The 16,197-nt window shown below is 33.3% G+C and overlaps 1 protein-coding gene and 1 long non-coding RNA gene across 2 annotated transcripts in view; one reads left to right on the top strand and one right to left on the bottom strand.

The window, feature by feature from the left end:
• Positions 1–16,197, top strand: part of LOC127712845 (uncharacterized) — a 144,284-nt gene that overhangs the window by 66,161 nt on the left and 61,926 nt on the right. The window contains exon 6 of the mRNA XM_052219452.1: positions 5,133–5,291. Coding sequence (XP_052075412.1) covers positions 5,133–5,291 — 159 coding nt within the window. The remainder of the gene's footprint in view (positions 1–5,132; positions 5,292–16,197) is intronic.
• On the bottom strand, positions 10,640–15,347 carry LOC127712188 (uncharacterized). Its single transcript, XR_007986980.1, has 4 exons — positions 14,886–15,347; positions 14,076–14,175; positions 12,853–13,048; positions 10,640–11,085 (listed from the first exon to the last, which is right to left on the bottom strand). It is a non-coding gene; the product is annotated as an uncharacterized LOC127712188 (long non-coding RNA).

A 16,197-nucleotide genomic window follows, 5' to 3' on the forward strand; every position in this document is an offset into this window, starting at 1 on the left:
TTATATTTGATTATAATTTGAAAATAGATATACACTGTATTACATCATATCTAATTTTAGAGAACTATTAATCATATCTAATGTTTTTTTCACTCATATAATCAGTTTTCCACACTGCTTTTAGTTTTGCTTGAAGATATTGACATGATATTTACTTTTTGTTTACACCATGACAAGTTATAGAACAAGTTAGCATTTTGTTCCAGTAAAATGAATTTTTACCCGGTAGGGGACTATGCATCTTCGCTAGCCAAGGGTTACGATCCACTTCCCTCCTCTCCACCCTTGGCAGATTAAGCCAGCATTTGTGATAACAATGTTGCACCATCTATCGGTAGATTAAAGTCACGCCCATTCCTAATACATTATTCTTGACCAATGGTAGCACTTGAACTCTTCAATTTGGAGGTAAAAACACAGTAGCGTCTAGATTCTACACACTTGGTAAAGCAGGAAACGAAAAATATACGTTGACATTAATGCATTTGTGCAAGAAACATACACAGGAACTTCTATTAGTTGATTAAAAACATTCAAATTGTCACTAAATATAGTCGTATGTTTAGGGATGTAAAGACTTGTTGCACAATAAGCACTTGGCAATTGTTTACATACACTTTCTACATTTACACGTGATCATGTTATAGGCGCTTTTTGATTGGATGCAGTGAGTTTCGACTGCAACCAATGAAAATCACTACCTTGTGTCTCCGAAATTCTATCTCAATCCGCCAAGGGTGGAGAGGAGGGAAGTGGATCGTAACCCTTGGCTAGCGAAGATGGGGACTATGTATTGCCATGCAATACTCTCAGAATGCTTGTTAAGTGTACATGTCCATTTGGAAGGGTTCATTTGACATTGTCCTCCTTTTCTTGGTTCATTGGTCAACTTAGGTTTTCCTGGTTATGTCCTTTTTCAGATTCTTTAAGCAATATGTCAACTTTATTTGGTGTATTTAATGATTGTATGGTGAGTATGTCTGTCTGGTAGGGTTCATCAGACCCTTGATTTAGTTTTTATGGTTTAATGGTCAATGTTAAGATATGTGGTTAGGTCCCTTTCTCAAATAGTATAATTAGCAATAGGTCAATCACATTTGGTGCATGGAATGATTGTAAGATGTACACTTCTGTCTGGCAGAGTTCATATGACCTTGACCTCATTTTCATAGTTTATGTTATTCAAAATTCACATCCCCTCCTTAGCATGTCAAATACATGTTATACCCCCACTCTAAAAGTTGGGCTATATTGCAATCACTTGTCTGTCTGTTCCTTTGTACATCTGTCTGTTTGTGCAAAGACAAATTTTCTTCATCCTTTTCTTAGAAGCTACAAAACTCAATGACTTCATATTTTATCAACAACTTGACATTGATGAGTTGAAATATGTGTTCATTTTTTTTTATATGTTAAGATACCTACTTCCAGTTTGCGGATACTTTGAATTTTTCAGTATGTTGAATGAACTTAAATTTTTTGTCACACTTTTCTCTGATACTTACGAACAGAATGACTTTATATTTTGTCAGCCGTTCAACAGTGATGAGTTGTAATGTGTGTGTGCTGTTGGGATCTGTCAGACACCTGCTTTATATTTCTGATACATTGAATTATGAGGGGTTATGCTAAGCAGACAACACATGCATTCTTGTTTATCAACAGAATTAAAGTCATTTGCATTATAATCATCAAAACAGTTATTAACAGTCTGTGCGTCCGTTCGTTCGTCCGTCCGTCCGTCCGTCTGTCTGTCTGTCCCGCTTCAGGTTAAAGCTTTTGGTCAAGGTAGTTTTTGATGAAGTTGAAGTCCAATCAACTTGAAACCTAGTACACATGTTCCCTATGATATGATCTTTCCAATTTTAATGCCAAATTAGAGTTTTTACCTGAATTTAACGGTCCACTGAACATAGAAAATGATAGTGGGAGTGGGGCATCCGTGTACTATGGACACATTCTTGTTATTGTTATTTTAATTTATGTATTTTCTGTGATGAAAGTCACTGAAGGCGAGACAAAAGTTATTGCTTTCCTGGCAACATTGTTGTCGGTGGCGTCAACAATTGTTAAGTTTTCTCCTTAAGTTAGTTTGATAAGAAATACTTGTGATAGATCACTAATATTTTGTATGAATTTGCATTACTATCAGTACATATCAGTTTGATGACTATTTTATCCCCTGCCCCCTAGGTTATGATCCAGTGACTTTCAATTAATTAACAATTTTGAATGTTAAGTTTTCTGCGTAAGTTAGTTTGATAGGAACTACTTGTGATAGATCAACGATATTATCTATAAAGTTGCATAACTATCAGTACAACTTTTTCGACTCCCTGCTCCATAGGTCATGATTCAGTGACTTTTGATTAATTACCAATTTTCAATGTTAAGTTTTCTGCTTAAGTTAGTTTGATATGACAATAGACAAAGATATTTTCTATAATGTTACATTACTGTCTGTACATCTCAGTTTGTTGACCATTTTGAGGCCCTGCTCACTAGTTCATGGTCCAGCTACTTTGAATTAATTTGCAATGTTGATGTCCGTCATATTGCCTTTTTGTGGATTTTATGCCGACAGGCGATATGATCATGTCATAAATGTATAGCATATTTCTTTCTATATTGTATCTAGGCCAATGAAATTGAATTCAAATAATGAGGCATGAATAAAACAGTATGCTTAAATTTTCTCTTAGTACTCAAAGGAAAGGTTAACTCATAGTACTGTCAGGAGCAGTCAACATTCAAAAATGAAAAGTAAAACCAGAACAGAATCTTCTTAAGTATTCTTTCTTCTGGTATCATTCAAATAGACATGCTACAAGGGTACTGTAAACACATTGATATTTTACATTTAGAAGCTAGATTAAAGAAAAAACACACAAAAAAAGACAATTTTTGGTCTCGTCTGCGACTGCGACATGAAAGACATAGGTATTACGATCCGGCATAAACTATTTGTATAAAGCTTTATATTTCAGAAGGTAGAAGACCTGGATGCTTCATATCTTGTATGCAGATACCTTATGTTATGAAGTTTCCAGAGGGATAAATCCTACTTTGTAAAAAATCACTCTGATTCCAACAAAAAATTCTCTGAAAATGACATTATCAAGATGCTTGATTTCTTGATTGACAATATATTTGTTAAGTTTGGAGGACGTGTTTTTCAACAAACAATCAGCATTCCCATGGGAACGAACTGTGCCCCTCTTCTTGCCGACTTGTTCCTTTATTCATATGAGGCTGACTTCATACAGGAACTTCTTAGGAAGAAAGAAAAGAAGTTAGCAGTATCCTTTAACTTTAATTTCCGCTATATAGATGATGTTCTTTCACTAAATAATTCAAAATTTGGTGACTATGTTGAATGCATCTATCCCATCGAACTTGGGATAAAGGATACAACAGATACAGTTAAGTCTGCCTCATATCTTGACTAAAATCTAGAAATTGACAATGAGGGTCGGTTGAAAACAAAACTTTACGAATAAAGAGATGATTTCAGCTTCCCAATTGTGAACTTTCCATTTCTATGTAGCAACATTCCAGCAGCGCCTGCATATGGAGTATATAACTCCCAGTTGATATGATATTCCAGGGCTTGTATTTCGTATCATGATTTCCTTGATAGAGGGTTGCTGCTCACAAGGAAGCTATTAAACCAAGAGTTCCAAGTGATGAAGTTGAAATCATCCCTTCGTTTTATGGACGCCATCATGAGTTGGTTGACGTTATGAAATATCCCTTTCACAGATGATAGCAGATATGTTTCTAATGTCGTAACTACAATCCCGTCCACCCTTTTCCCGAATATGACCTACCGAATTTGACTTATAACCGGGTTTGTACTAACATGTTTCTAAAGAACTGCAGTAAATGCAACTGTCTGAAATTGTGCTATATGAAGGTTTTTTTGTCAACACCATACCTAAATATAGTTATAATTTTTTCAAACTACTCTACCAATCTTTTCACCAGTAATTTTGATCACTTTGATTGAAAGAGTTATGCCCTAATTTTCTAAAACATGGTATAGTTTAAGTTTTCGGATGATAATAAAAAGTCACTTGACAATATCTTTTTAAATTTTTAACAATATGATATGAACCATATAAAATACAAGTCCATTTAGATTGTTATGGTTTTGGCATTGACCAGTTAAGAGTTATACCACTAAAATATGTCTTTTTTGGTCTTCCAATGATACTTAAGTACAAATGAAAATAATCTTTTTGAATTTTATCATAATGTCCTAGACCATAATATTTATACAAGTCAAGTTCAACTTTGAAAGTGGACACTTACTGTTCAGTTTTTCTTGGGGGTGTTGAGATATTTGTGATCACTAGATCACCTCATTTCAGTTTATTTTCTTATTTTTGGCCTCAAATGCAGATCAATGTGTTTATGATAAGAAACCAAACATAACTATGGGAACTCGTCTGAAAGAGTTCAACTTAGTTTCATTTTGATATAAAAACCAAACACATAACTATAAGAACTGGCCAGGAAGAGTGCAACAATGACTTATTAGTTGCCTACTGACGAAGTCTAAGAGGATTTTAGGTTTGCATTCTATCCCTCCATCCGTCTGTCCGGAAAATCAGTTTTCCACACTTTATTTCTTTGTACTTGAAGATATTGATTTGATATTTGGTAATATAGTTTTTGTCATGACCAGTTACAGATCAAGTTAGAATTTGGTTTTGGTCTGATGATTTTTGCATGGTCCTGGAGATCTCTTTGCAAACACTGCTGTAGTATTCATGTCCCACAAACGTATCTATTATGAAAATTTCAAGAAGTTAAATTTGTTCAAACAATCTTGCAAAACATAATCTTGTTAAACACTCCCAATGGTCATGTTTATTGATACATATGTAATGAAGAAAATGAAAAGCATTACATTGATTATTATTATACAAAATTAGAACATGTAAGATGCATTGGTTGGTGGTAAAACTTTACTAAATTTTTGAATACTATAAAGTAGTAAATATGAACACATGTACAATGCATAACAAACAAACCATGTGCTTCTGATTAGTGATTAAGACATCTACAAACAATTTGAGGATCATTTGGTAAAATAAAAATAAGAATTGTCTTTTTTTTACTTTTAGGGCGGATACACATGTTTCTGAAAATGATATTGTAAATATTCTTGGAAGTTTTGATGGAAACACATATCATATCACAGACACTAATGGACTAATTGTTGTAAACCCTGATCTACTTCTATCAGGTACAACAGTTGTATCAAGTGTCTTTTGTATGAGAAAGTAAGTAGTCCCATGTTTTGTCAAGTTTTCCATAGGGATAAAAGTATTTATGGAAAATCTTTACCACAAATACTTAGGGCTGTTCCAGAATTAAATGTATGAGGGGGTCGGAAGGCACTTTTTTTTTGCACATACCATGCATTAATTTTAATTACCTACTACCCCCATCATGCACAAAATAAAAGTGGAAAATCTAACCACCATGCATAAAATTAAATAAAAAAATGTTTAATTCTTAAATGTTGCATTTACTGTGAGTTTTATATAAGCTGATGGATTGTATACAAAGGTACAACTTATTATTGATATCTATTAAATAAAGTTTCCTGCATGCAGGGTAAGATATGCTAACCCACAGGAGCAAAATATATCACTATTAGTTTTTCAAGGGAGTCCTGCTTGCATAAACTGTATATCTTTTTTTTGTTTTGTTTTTTAAATGTCTGCAATGTTTGGTCTCTCTGTGTTATAATTAGTAAAGAATTCTTGTTCAGAGCATACATGTATATTGAAAAATTCTAGTTTGATTGGTTCATTTTTTATTTTTGAGTAATCATATTGTGAATTTTTATGGCCATAAAGCAAGCAGTCCTGATTTTTAAAATCTGTAACTACTCCAGCATTGAAATGAAGCATGGAAACATAGAATGGCAGTATTATAATTTTATTTCTTTTCTCCTCTAAAATTTACGAGGGAGGGAGCAGGATGGAAAAAGTATAGTAAATTTAGGTCTGGCCAACAAACAAAAAAAAATGAGAAAGGTTATATTATTTGGGTTCACTTATTATACTACAGGAAAAATGATTTTATTTTTGGTCCTGGGTACTGTAAATTCAGAAATTATTGCGTGCATTTATTATTGCGATTTTTCAAAAATGGACAAGAATGCGAGTTTACTTATTGCGATTTTAGAAAAATCTACATACAGATCTATGGTTTAGTTATCAAAATGCGAGTTCTTATATTGCGATACTCGACGAGCCCCATTATTCGCATTAATAAAAACCTCGCAATAATTTCTGAATTTACAGTATCCCATGATAAAATAATTTAAATGGGCAGGGTGTTCCCTAGAATTTTTTTTTTAAATTCCCACCCACCCTCTTTTAAAAAAAATTTGACAGGGGTTCCCTAGTGAAAGTGCTTTCAAATTCATCACAATTCTACTTAGGCCTTCAAGAGTGGGCAAAGGAAGAAACAAGGCAAAGAGATTGGGGGTGAAGCTCTCTTTATCCTAAAAGAACTTCATCTCTCTGCAAAAGATAGGTAATTGAAACCATGTATAAAAAAATAAGAATACATACCTGGAAGTTAATTTTGATATTTAAATTATTTCAGATAGCCCAGACCTTTTTTGTTGATTAAACGTTACATCTCATCCCCCCTATTTTACAAGTCGTTTTTACCCAAGAAAATATTCATCAGAACTCTAGTTCAAACCTATGAACAATTCTCTTTTTGCCTATGGTTACATCTTTATGGTTTTCGAGGCCAGGTTCACTTGATAACCATTTTATAAAATCTTCCAAATTCCACCTGGCAACATCAGGGGACTATAAGTAAGGGGGAGGGCAATGTCCATGCTGGCAGAAGTGGGCCAAGGGAGATAACTTGAAGATGATTACACTTCCGGTAGACAGAAAAATTGTTAACTTTTTTGCTGAAGTCAATTTGATAAGAACTACTTGTGATAGATCAATGATATTTTTTATAAAGTTGCATTACTATCAGTACATATCAGTTTGATGACTATTTCGTGGCCATGCCCGTAGGCCATGGTGCAGAGACATTCAAGCGCGGATCCAGAGCTTAAAGCGGGGGTTTTTTTGAGAAGCATTTTTGAACATTATAGAAGTTTTCTTAATTGTGATACCAAACCTTATGTTTTACAATAATTGGCACACTTTTTGTTCATCCGTCATATGGTTACTCAAAATTGAATTTTTAGATTAGTTTGATTTTTTAATTCCAGATAAAAATACTTCAATAAATGAAAATTGGCAAACATTGAATGTACAAAGTTATCCTAAAAAGTCTATTGTTGGTAGTTTCATCCTGATGTTATAGGCTCTAGCATACTGATCGATCACTGCACTTTTGACAATTTCCGTGCTGATATGAATATGCATTAAGGCAAGGCCATTGAGTCTCTCGCTTGTCATGGTTGATCGCAAATAGGTCTTTAAGAGTTTGAAAGAGCTGAAAGTCTTGTAATTCTCTAAATAAGGCTGTTTGGTGGTATTCTGTGTTTCCGTGAAATTTACATTCACCATTTACCTTTACCAAATTCTGAAAAATTCCGAGGTTGTGGTCAGTAGCAAACAAAACGCAAAATTTGAAGTAAATTCCGTCGGTGAAGTTAAATAGACAATCCATGGGTAATAGTGCAGCCACGCATATTTGAAGCATCTTTTAAACCGTACATTTCTCGTTTAGGAAAAGGAAAAAAAACTATGATAAGTGGTTGCCAGTTTTCAATTAGAATGCTATACATATCAGCACTAGGTACAGATGTGGAAATAAAGTTTGCAATATCTTTAGATTCAGCAGGTGTCGCAGCAGTTGCAGAATTTAAAAAAAATAATAAAAAAAATCTTATGGATATTATAGAGTGAGAAAGTATTTTTCTTCAAATCAAGCTATCAGAAAACGTCGTTTTAATTATTAAACCAACAAAGTAATAAAATATAGGATAGCAGCCTTGGATGGTCTAAATTAAATCCTTTGGTCCTCCAATTATTTTCCCCCAGGCCAATGTAATTATGACATGTGTGTATTTAAAGAAGTGTAGCAACAACGTGTCACCCAATTAAGTACTCACCGAATATTCAATTTTTAATAAAGATAACATTAAAAAAAGAAATTATTAAATGATTGTATGCTTTTTGCTCACAAATATTTCAAGATTTTCAAGCGGGGGGGGTTTTCCCGAACCCCCCAAACCCCCCCTAAATCCGCTAGTGGACTTTCAATTGATAAGCAATTTTCAATGTTAAGTTTTGTGCTGAAGTTAGTTTGATAGAAACTACAATGATATTTTCTATAAAGTTACTATCAGTACATCTAAGTTCATCGACCATTTCAAGGTCCTACCCCCTAGTTCATGCTCCAGGGACTTTGAATTAATTAGCAATGTTGCTATCCATGAGATTATCTTTTTCTGAATTATCTGCAGTCCCATGGCAAGACATATATTTAACCATAATATATGTCTCGCCAAGGGGATTAACTTGAATTGTCAAACATCTTCCAAATACACACATTATTTATGACCTTAGGCTAGGGTAATTGGTGTTAATTAACAGTGTGTTTGACACCAAAGCTGTCAAATGAAGCCACACAATTAATGGGTGACTTAATTTGATAGTTAACACAGCTGGTAAGCAAACATAACTGATTACAATAAAGGTAAATATGAATACCAAAATGACCTCTTGTTTAGGCTTCCCATGCCAAACACTTTTGCATAAATCAGTACATTAATCTGCAAATCCTAAGCAGCTGAACAGAATTTCACAAAAGTTGCACAGGTTGCTACAGGACACGTGGTTGTGTACCTGCTATATAAATTTTTGATCGGATTGATATTTTTGGTATTCAATCATAAAACATTGACTTTGCCATTTCTGCTTATACTATTAGGAGTCAGCAGGCAACACACATTTTCCTTTGAAGACTCACACATTTAAAAAAAAGATTTATAGTTAAAATACAACAACAAATGTAACAAAAACTATTTATTCCAAATAAGAAATATGGCTTCAAACAAGAGATCCAAAGGGGCAAAAGTATATTTATTTGTCCTCAAATATTATATATTTAACGTTTAATTTTTCACTGATCTTGATCATTTGTCTCCTTTTGGGACAAATATTTCTGAAGTCAAGATATTGTGTGATATTCTAGCATCAAAACAAAAATGGATCAACTTTTGTACAAAGCTGACTACTGAGGAATTTATTCTGGAAAGTTATTAAGCATTTATATATAGATGCTTATTCGAAGTCTCTGTCCAATGACCTCATTATCAGGCCTCATAACTAGGCGATTGTAATATGCAGTACATGTAATTACTATACCGAGTATGTAAATATTAAGTTTTATTATACCCTTGCAAATAAAGTTTTTCTGCCTTCCTGTCTGTCCATCTGTCAAAACTATCTTTTGAGTCCAATTAAAACCAAACTTTGTACAATTACAGATATGATGTGTGAACCTTGCACCATGTTTTTTTCTCCATTAAGAACTTCTGGAATAATGCCCACTTAACTAATTTATTTTTTATTTGGTTTATGGACACAACTCCTCATACATGCTTCATCAGATAATCATAAAATGATGTACATTTATGGAACGCCATGACTGTCTTCTTATGTTGATTGTTTAATATGTTCGGTGCTTTATGCATTATGTTCGGTAGTATTTATGATATGTTCAGTAGTTTTCATATTCTGTTCAGTAGTTTTGACATTATGTTCAGTAGATTTGACATTATATTCGGTGCTTTGGCAATTATGTTCAGTAGTTTCATTATTATAAGAAGTGGTATTTAAATTATGTTCGGTACTTCTGACGTTATATTCAGTGCATTTTTCATTATGTTCAGTACTTTCGACATTATGTTCAGTAGATTCAATATTATTTGCAGTACATTATGTTTTACCTTCAGTGGTCCCGGTTTCTTTATATTCGGTAGATTATTCATTATGTTCAGTAAAAGCATCAGTATTATACTCGGTTCAATGAATTATATGTTCAGTAGTTGTATCATTATGATGATGCAGTAAAAATTAATAACGGAAATTGTCGGGAAAAAACGAACGCTGACATTTTTGACGGACGTTTTCTTCGTGGACACTTTTACGGGATGGAATGAAAATGGAAGAAATGGAAGCAGTATTAAATTGGTTTGTTTTACGTTCCCACGTTGGCAATTTTCACAAGGAAAAAATTACTCCTGACTTAATTTGTAAGATGTCATGATTGATTGATTGTTGTTTTCTGAACGTAAAGTGGCAAATATTTCACGCACATTTATGAAGGAGAAAAGAATTTTTAAACAAAAAAAAAGAAGTTGCATGCGTTGTAGTTGATACAGCATGACCATAGAGAGACGACAAAAAGACAAACACCAAAAAAAAAATAATATAAAAAAATATTCTATAGCTTTTGTATTCTTATAAGGTAACCCCTTTTTGTTGGTTGGTTGCAGCATATTAATCTCATGCACCGACTTACGGACTTTTAAGAGACAACCAAAAATCTCCTTCTGGATATTCGTATTGTATTCTGCATCCTACCACGCTAATAGGCGTTTAAATATCAGATATTTATTTGAAATAACCCAAGATATAAGAGGTTGTGGATGAAGTTTACAGAATAGAGAATAATGCCCCTACCCCCCAAAAAAGAGAAGGTGGACAAAAAATAAAGAATACAGAATAAAGGGGTGCTAAAATTAAAATGTAAAAAAAAAAATCTTTAAAACTTTGGAAAAAGGTAAAAAAACAAAAAAAAAGTGATTACAGGTTGCACTTGTGTAAATCCAGCAATGCAATTTTCCATAGGAACTGCATAAAATGCATATGCAGTCACACTTCATTCAGGAAGTTTTGAGGAGAATGTTATATTTCCCTGGAAAGGAGACATGCACTACTTTTTTTTGCACCAATAAAAACATATAGCTGTGCGGCATATTTTCAAGTTTTACTGGCCTCCATGTGTAAACATTGCAGGATCGCACTGAATTTTTCCATTAAATTTGACTCAACACCCAAATGTCTTCCAGTCCTCCTGAAAAATAAGTTAAATAAATAGACATTTTTATTTATATCCATTTAAATCTCCAATCAAGTCTTAATTAAAAAAAAAATAGTTTGCATCCATGGCAACAACTATGTAAACAGTAGCAGTATTGATATGCATATTCAATTTCTCCCCAAAAGAGGCGTAACTTGCAAATCACACGTGATTTACAAAGTGCAACCTATACTGTACTTTCAAACCCCTTTTAGGGTCAAAATTTTCTTATATTCTTGTTGTTATTTATGTAAGTAATAGAAAATACTAAGTTACAATGGTAGTTTATTCATTATTGTTTTTTTTTAGTACTTCTAGTAACTATACCCAGTTTGCGGCAAGGTGTGTTTTTTTCCTTTTCACTATATTTTTTTTTTGTATGCAATATATTATTTTTTTTGTCTTCTTAATAATCTCATTATATATTTGTGTTTTTCTTGTGCCTTGATGTAATAGCAATTTGAATCATGGTTAGTTTTTCTGCAATCTGTCTATTTTGTAGAATATTGTCTTCTTTTTGTACTATACCATAAAATGCATAAAAAGTTGTCATACAAGCTTACAAAAAATATCCCTATAACAAAATCATACACCTTATCTTTCCTTTCTGTTTATGTTATAGCACACAAGCCTGTCAGCACTGATAAAAATATAAAATGAAGAGAGGTCAAATTAAATGAACTTGTCAAATTAAAAAAAAATGTGATTGGCCATCTTGATGATTTTTATATGATTTATATAAAAAATCATACATCTGGGGTCACCTTCAGTACCATCAGATATAAACAAAAAACTTAGTCATTAATGATTTTTTAGTTGTAAGGTCCTATATTTGATGTTTAAATATTGAAATACTGGAATAAAGTGCATTTCAAACAATTCTTACTATAACAATGGGTCTAATCCCATGGCGTCTAAGGAAATACACATTTCAGAAAGGAAACAAGCCATATAATAAGGGGAAAAAATACAGAAATAAGACTTTACCTGCTGAAAAAGGCAAATTTGTGAGACTACCAAAAGACTTGTATGACTTAGTGACTAAATCTGTTCATAAAAAGAATGTTCAAGTAATTCCTGCCTCTACAAAGTCAGCTCGCTTTCTAAGGCCGAAGCCTCCGACAAAAACAGAAGTTGAAAAATGTGCTGAAAATGAAACAAAAACAGGGTAAGAATACTTTTTTTGTTATTAAGCTTTCAAAAATAATTAAACTTGCTTAAAAAAGCCACTTATTAACAACTATGAAGAAATAGGCATGTGTCTTATATGCCAATTCTCAAAATGTGACATCTGAAGAAAATGCAAGCTAGGATTATACTTATTTTAAAATTTCTAGTCCTATATATATTTTTACAAGCTAAATTGTGCATGGTTTTTATATATTTAATATATAAAAACACAGACAAAGAAAAAAATATTCACTTTTGAAAGTAAATTTTGTCAAAAAGCTTATTTAAAGAAAACACCATTGTAAGGGAGGTAATTCAAAATAGAATTATTTTCACATTTTCAAAACATTAGTTTTTGACCAAGAAAACTAATTCATTTCAATTTTGGCAACATTTTTCAACTTCAGGTCAGAGAAAAATAGTTTTCGACTCCTTCGCATCAATGAACTGGAACAGATGTGGAATGAGGTTTTCATAGAACACAAACAAAAATCCCCTATGTGCACTGGGTTCATATCATGGGATTTAAGTGCAGAGCAGCAAAGAGGAGCTGCCTGGAGGGAAAAGGCAAGCTGCAATGAGTGTTCTTACCATTCAAAAATGTTCAACCTTTACAATGAGGTGGTCGCTAAGAAACGTGGTCGTCGAACAGCAGCTATTAATCTATCCATACAAGTCGCACTTAATCACATAGCTATCAGCACAACTGGTCTACAGAAATTATTTCTTGGTTCTAATATACCAGCTCCTTCCACTTCAAGTATGCAACACAGTGCTAATGTTGTTTCTGAAATTATAGAAGAGTACAATCAAAAGGATTTGGCTCAGAAAAGAAAATTATTAAAGGAAATAAACATATTGAGAGGCGATAATCCTAATATTATTAACATTCAGGCCGACGGAATGTATAATAACCCTATTTATTCCGGAATGGGTAAAACACCATTTCAACCAGCTACTCAATGTACATACAACATGTTAGAAAATAATACTTATAAGCACAGTATAGTAAGCACAAGACAAGTTTCTAAGCTATGCTCAAATAAGAGTGAACATAACACAAAAACAAAAGTTAAATCTCACATGGGTCACTGTTCCGCAAACATTGAAATGCATGACAGCATAGGCAGTGAGGAGCGATGGGCTAAAGACTGCTTGTTAGACCTGAAAAATGATGGTCTTGAAGTTCAAGAAATTACTACTGACCCTGACAGCAGTGCATTTAGGGCTGCAGAGTCTCTTTTTAAAGCTGGTACTACCAATACTCAACCAATTCATTTTCTAGATACAAGACATGTGTCCGCAAATCATAGAAATTTTATTAAAAAAATGTCAGGTCTGAAGGAAATAATGCTGGCACGATTAGTTTCAGAGAAAGATAAAATGCTAAAAAGGTTTGCATTAGATATGGCAGCACGTTGTCAGGCAGAATACAATGCTGCCTTTGAAAGATTCAATATGGACTCGGTACGGATAAAAGTTCACCTATCATACGCATGTCATGCTATAGTTTCCTGCTATCAGGGAGATCATAATGGGTGTACAAAATATTCCCTTGTTTGTTCAAATAGGAATAGTTTGAAGACATGGACTGAAAAATCAGCTTATCTTAAAAATAACTTCAAATTAAATAAATCAGAGAACACAGCAGCATTGTTACGTGAATGCGTAAAATATCGACTTGGACCTACCATGCTAAACCGTACATGCAAAAACACTAACACACAAAAAGCTGAAGCAACTAACCGTGCAATACGTGCAACTGTACCTAGCAATGTAACATTTACCAGAAACTACAAAGGAAGGGTACATACAGCTATACACAATGTAAATAATGGCCCTGGAGAATCCATCGTTAAACTCTGTAAAGCGGCTGGGGTTCCCATTGAACCGGGAAGTCGTGCTGCACGAGGTCTGAAAAATATTCAACGACACAATGAAAAACATAAATTATACAAACAGTCAAAGCGGTACACAGACCAGAGATGCTCAAAAAAGCATGAACTCTATGAAATATATGATGAATATCAAGAGGAAAAAGACTATGAGAAAAACAAACTTTTACCGACAAAACGGCTGGCCGCAAAACAGCCTCAAGAGTATTCGTTTGCCAAAAAACTCAGATCAAGACATGTTAAAAATAAATAAATTACCTGCATCAGATAAGACAATACGGTAAATGACTTTTTGTACACCGTTTTATCCGTCTACAGAAAATTCTATCTATGTTTATACTGTGCGGCTCTAAAATCAGGTGCTCTGGATTTATACATTTAGGGTTATGGCAAAGGTGTGAAATATCTAAATTATCACCGTTTGGAGAGTAACGGGGAAGATTTTCTTTTAATATTCTTTTATCTAGCATATAAGATAATCTGTGAGCTCTTTCAAGAGTTCTAGTGCCATCAGGCCAATTAACAACTTTTTTCCCATAGACCCCATGCTCCAAAGCTCCTATCCACACTGTACAGTCATAATTTCCATAATTTTTTTCACTTTTCTTAGACAAAGCTAAAGCCAATGCATTCCAAAATGATTCCATGTTGTTTCTGCAAAATGAAAACCCAAAAGGGGTCCAAAATTTGGTTCCCAGGGAGGCTGAGTGATGAATTCCCATTATTTACCTTATAGGTTGCACTTGTGTAAATCCAGCAATGCAATTTTCCATAGGAACTGCATAAAATGCATATGCAGTCACACTTCATTCAGGAAGTTTTGAGGAGAATGTTATATTTCCCTGGAAAGGAGACATGCACTACTTTTTTTTGCACCAATAAAAACATATAGCTGTGCGGCATATTTTCAAGTTTTACTGGCCTCCATGTGTAAACATTGCAGGATCGCACTGAATTTTTCCATTAAATTTGACTCAACACCCAAATGTCTTCCAGTCCTCCTGAAAAATAAGTTAAATAAATAGACATTTTTATTTATATCCATTTAAATCTCCAATCAAGTCTTAATTAAAAAAAAAATAGTTTGCATCCATGGCAACAACTATGTAAACAGTAGCAGTATTGATATGCATATTTAATTTCTCCCCAAAAGAGGCGTAACTTGCAAATCACACGTGATTTACAAAGTGCAACCTACAGAATTAAATGATGAACAGTATAACTAAACTTTTTCTGCATACCGAATTAATTATTGATATGGAATGAAATGTTGAGCTGGTCGTTATCAGAACTGGTTCATTGATATTACCATGCAAATTATGTACTTTCGATATTTTCCTCGAAAATCACGATCTTGCACGAGTTAACAAATCTTGACGTACTATTTCGTCCACTATTGCAGACAAAGATAATCTTACATTCTTCTCCTGCATTGTGTCAGAAATTATTACAACAATAATAAAACAGTTTGTGATAGAGTTCAGAAAAAACTGACAGCAAAAAGATCTGCAATAGCAGAAAAACCAGAAAACAACTAGTCATAAATTTCATACATTCAAAGAGCTACATGGAAATTTATGCTGGTATGCAAGGGTATAGAATGAAATATTGTACAAAGCGCTACAAATAATGAACATTGAGTATCAGTATGATTGTCATTTTAAAATCATTTATTAAGATTTTTAATCTTCCAAATTCAAGCTGTATACACAAAAACTAACTAGGTCTAAGTGTAAATATGATTACCATAGACTGTCTATTGGACAGGTAATGAATATCAAAATACAAAGTGCACTACTTTAATTATGTGAAAATTTTCACCATTTCTGTACAGTTATGGTTCTTATTATTTTAAAGTAATGCATAAAACATGACCCCTTTTGTTTAATAAGAGACTAGAAACTACCCAAACCAATAACTTAATATTCGTTCTTGAACAGAGCGTTTAAAAACATATTTCTAGATCCACCAGAGATAGCCAGAATGAAGTGGAATAGATTGACAATATCCAGATACAGGTTCAAGGCTAATCCGTGCCACC

This window comes from Mytilus californianus, unplaced genomic scaffold (assembly GCF_021869535.1).
Source record: "Mytilus californianus isolate M0D057914Y unplaced genomic scaffold, xbMytCali1.0.p SCAF_8, whole genome shotgun sequence".
Classification (NCBI taxonomy): domain Eukaryota; kingdom Metazoa; phylum Mollusca; class Bivalvia; order Mytilida; family Mytilidae; genus Mytilus; species Mytilus californianus.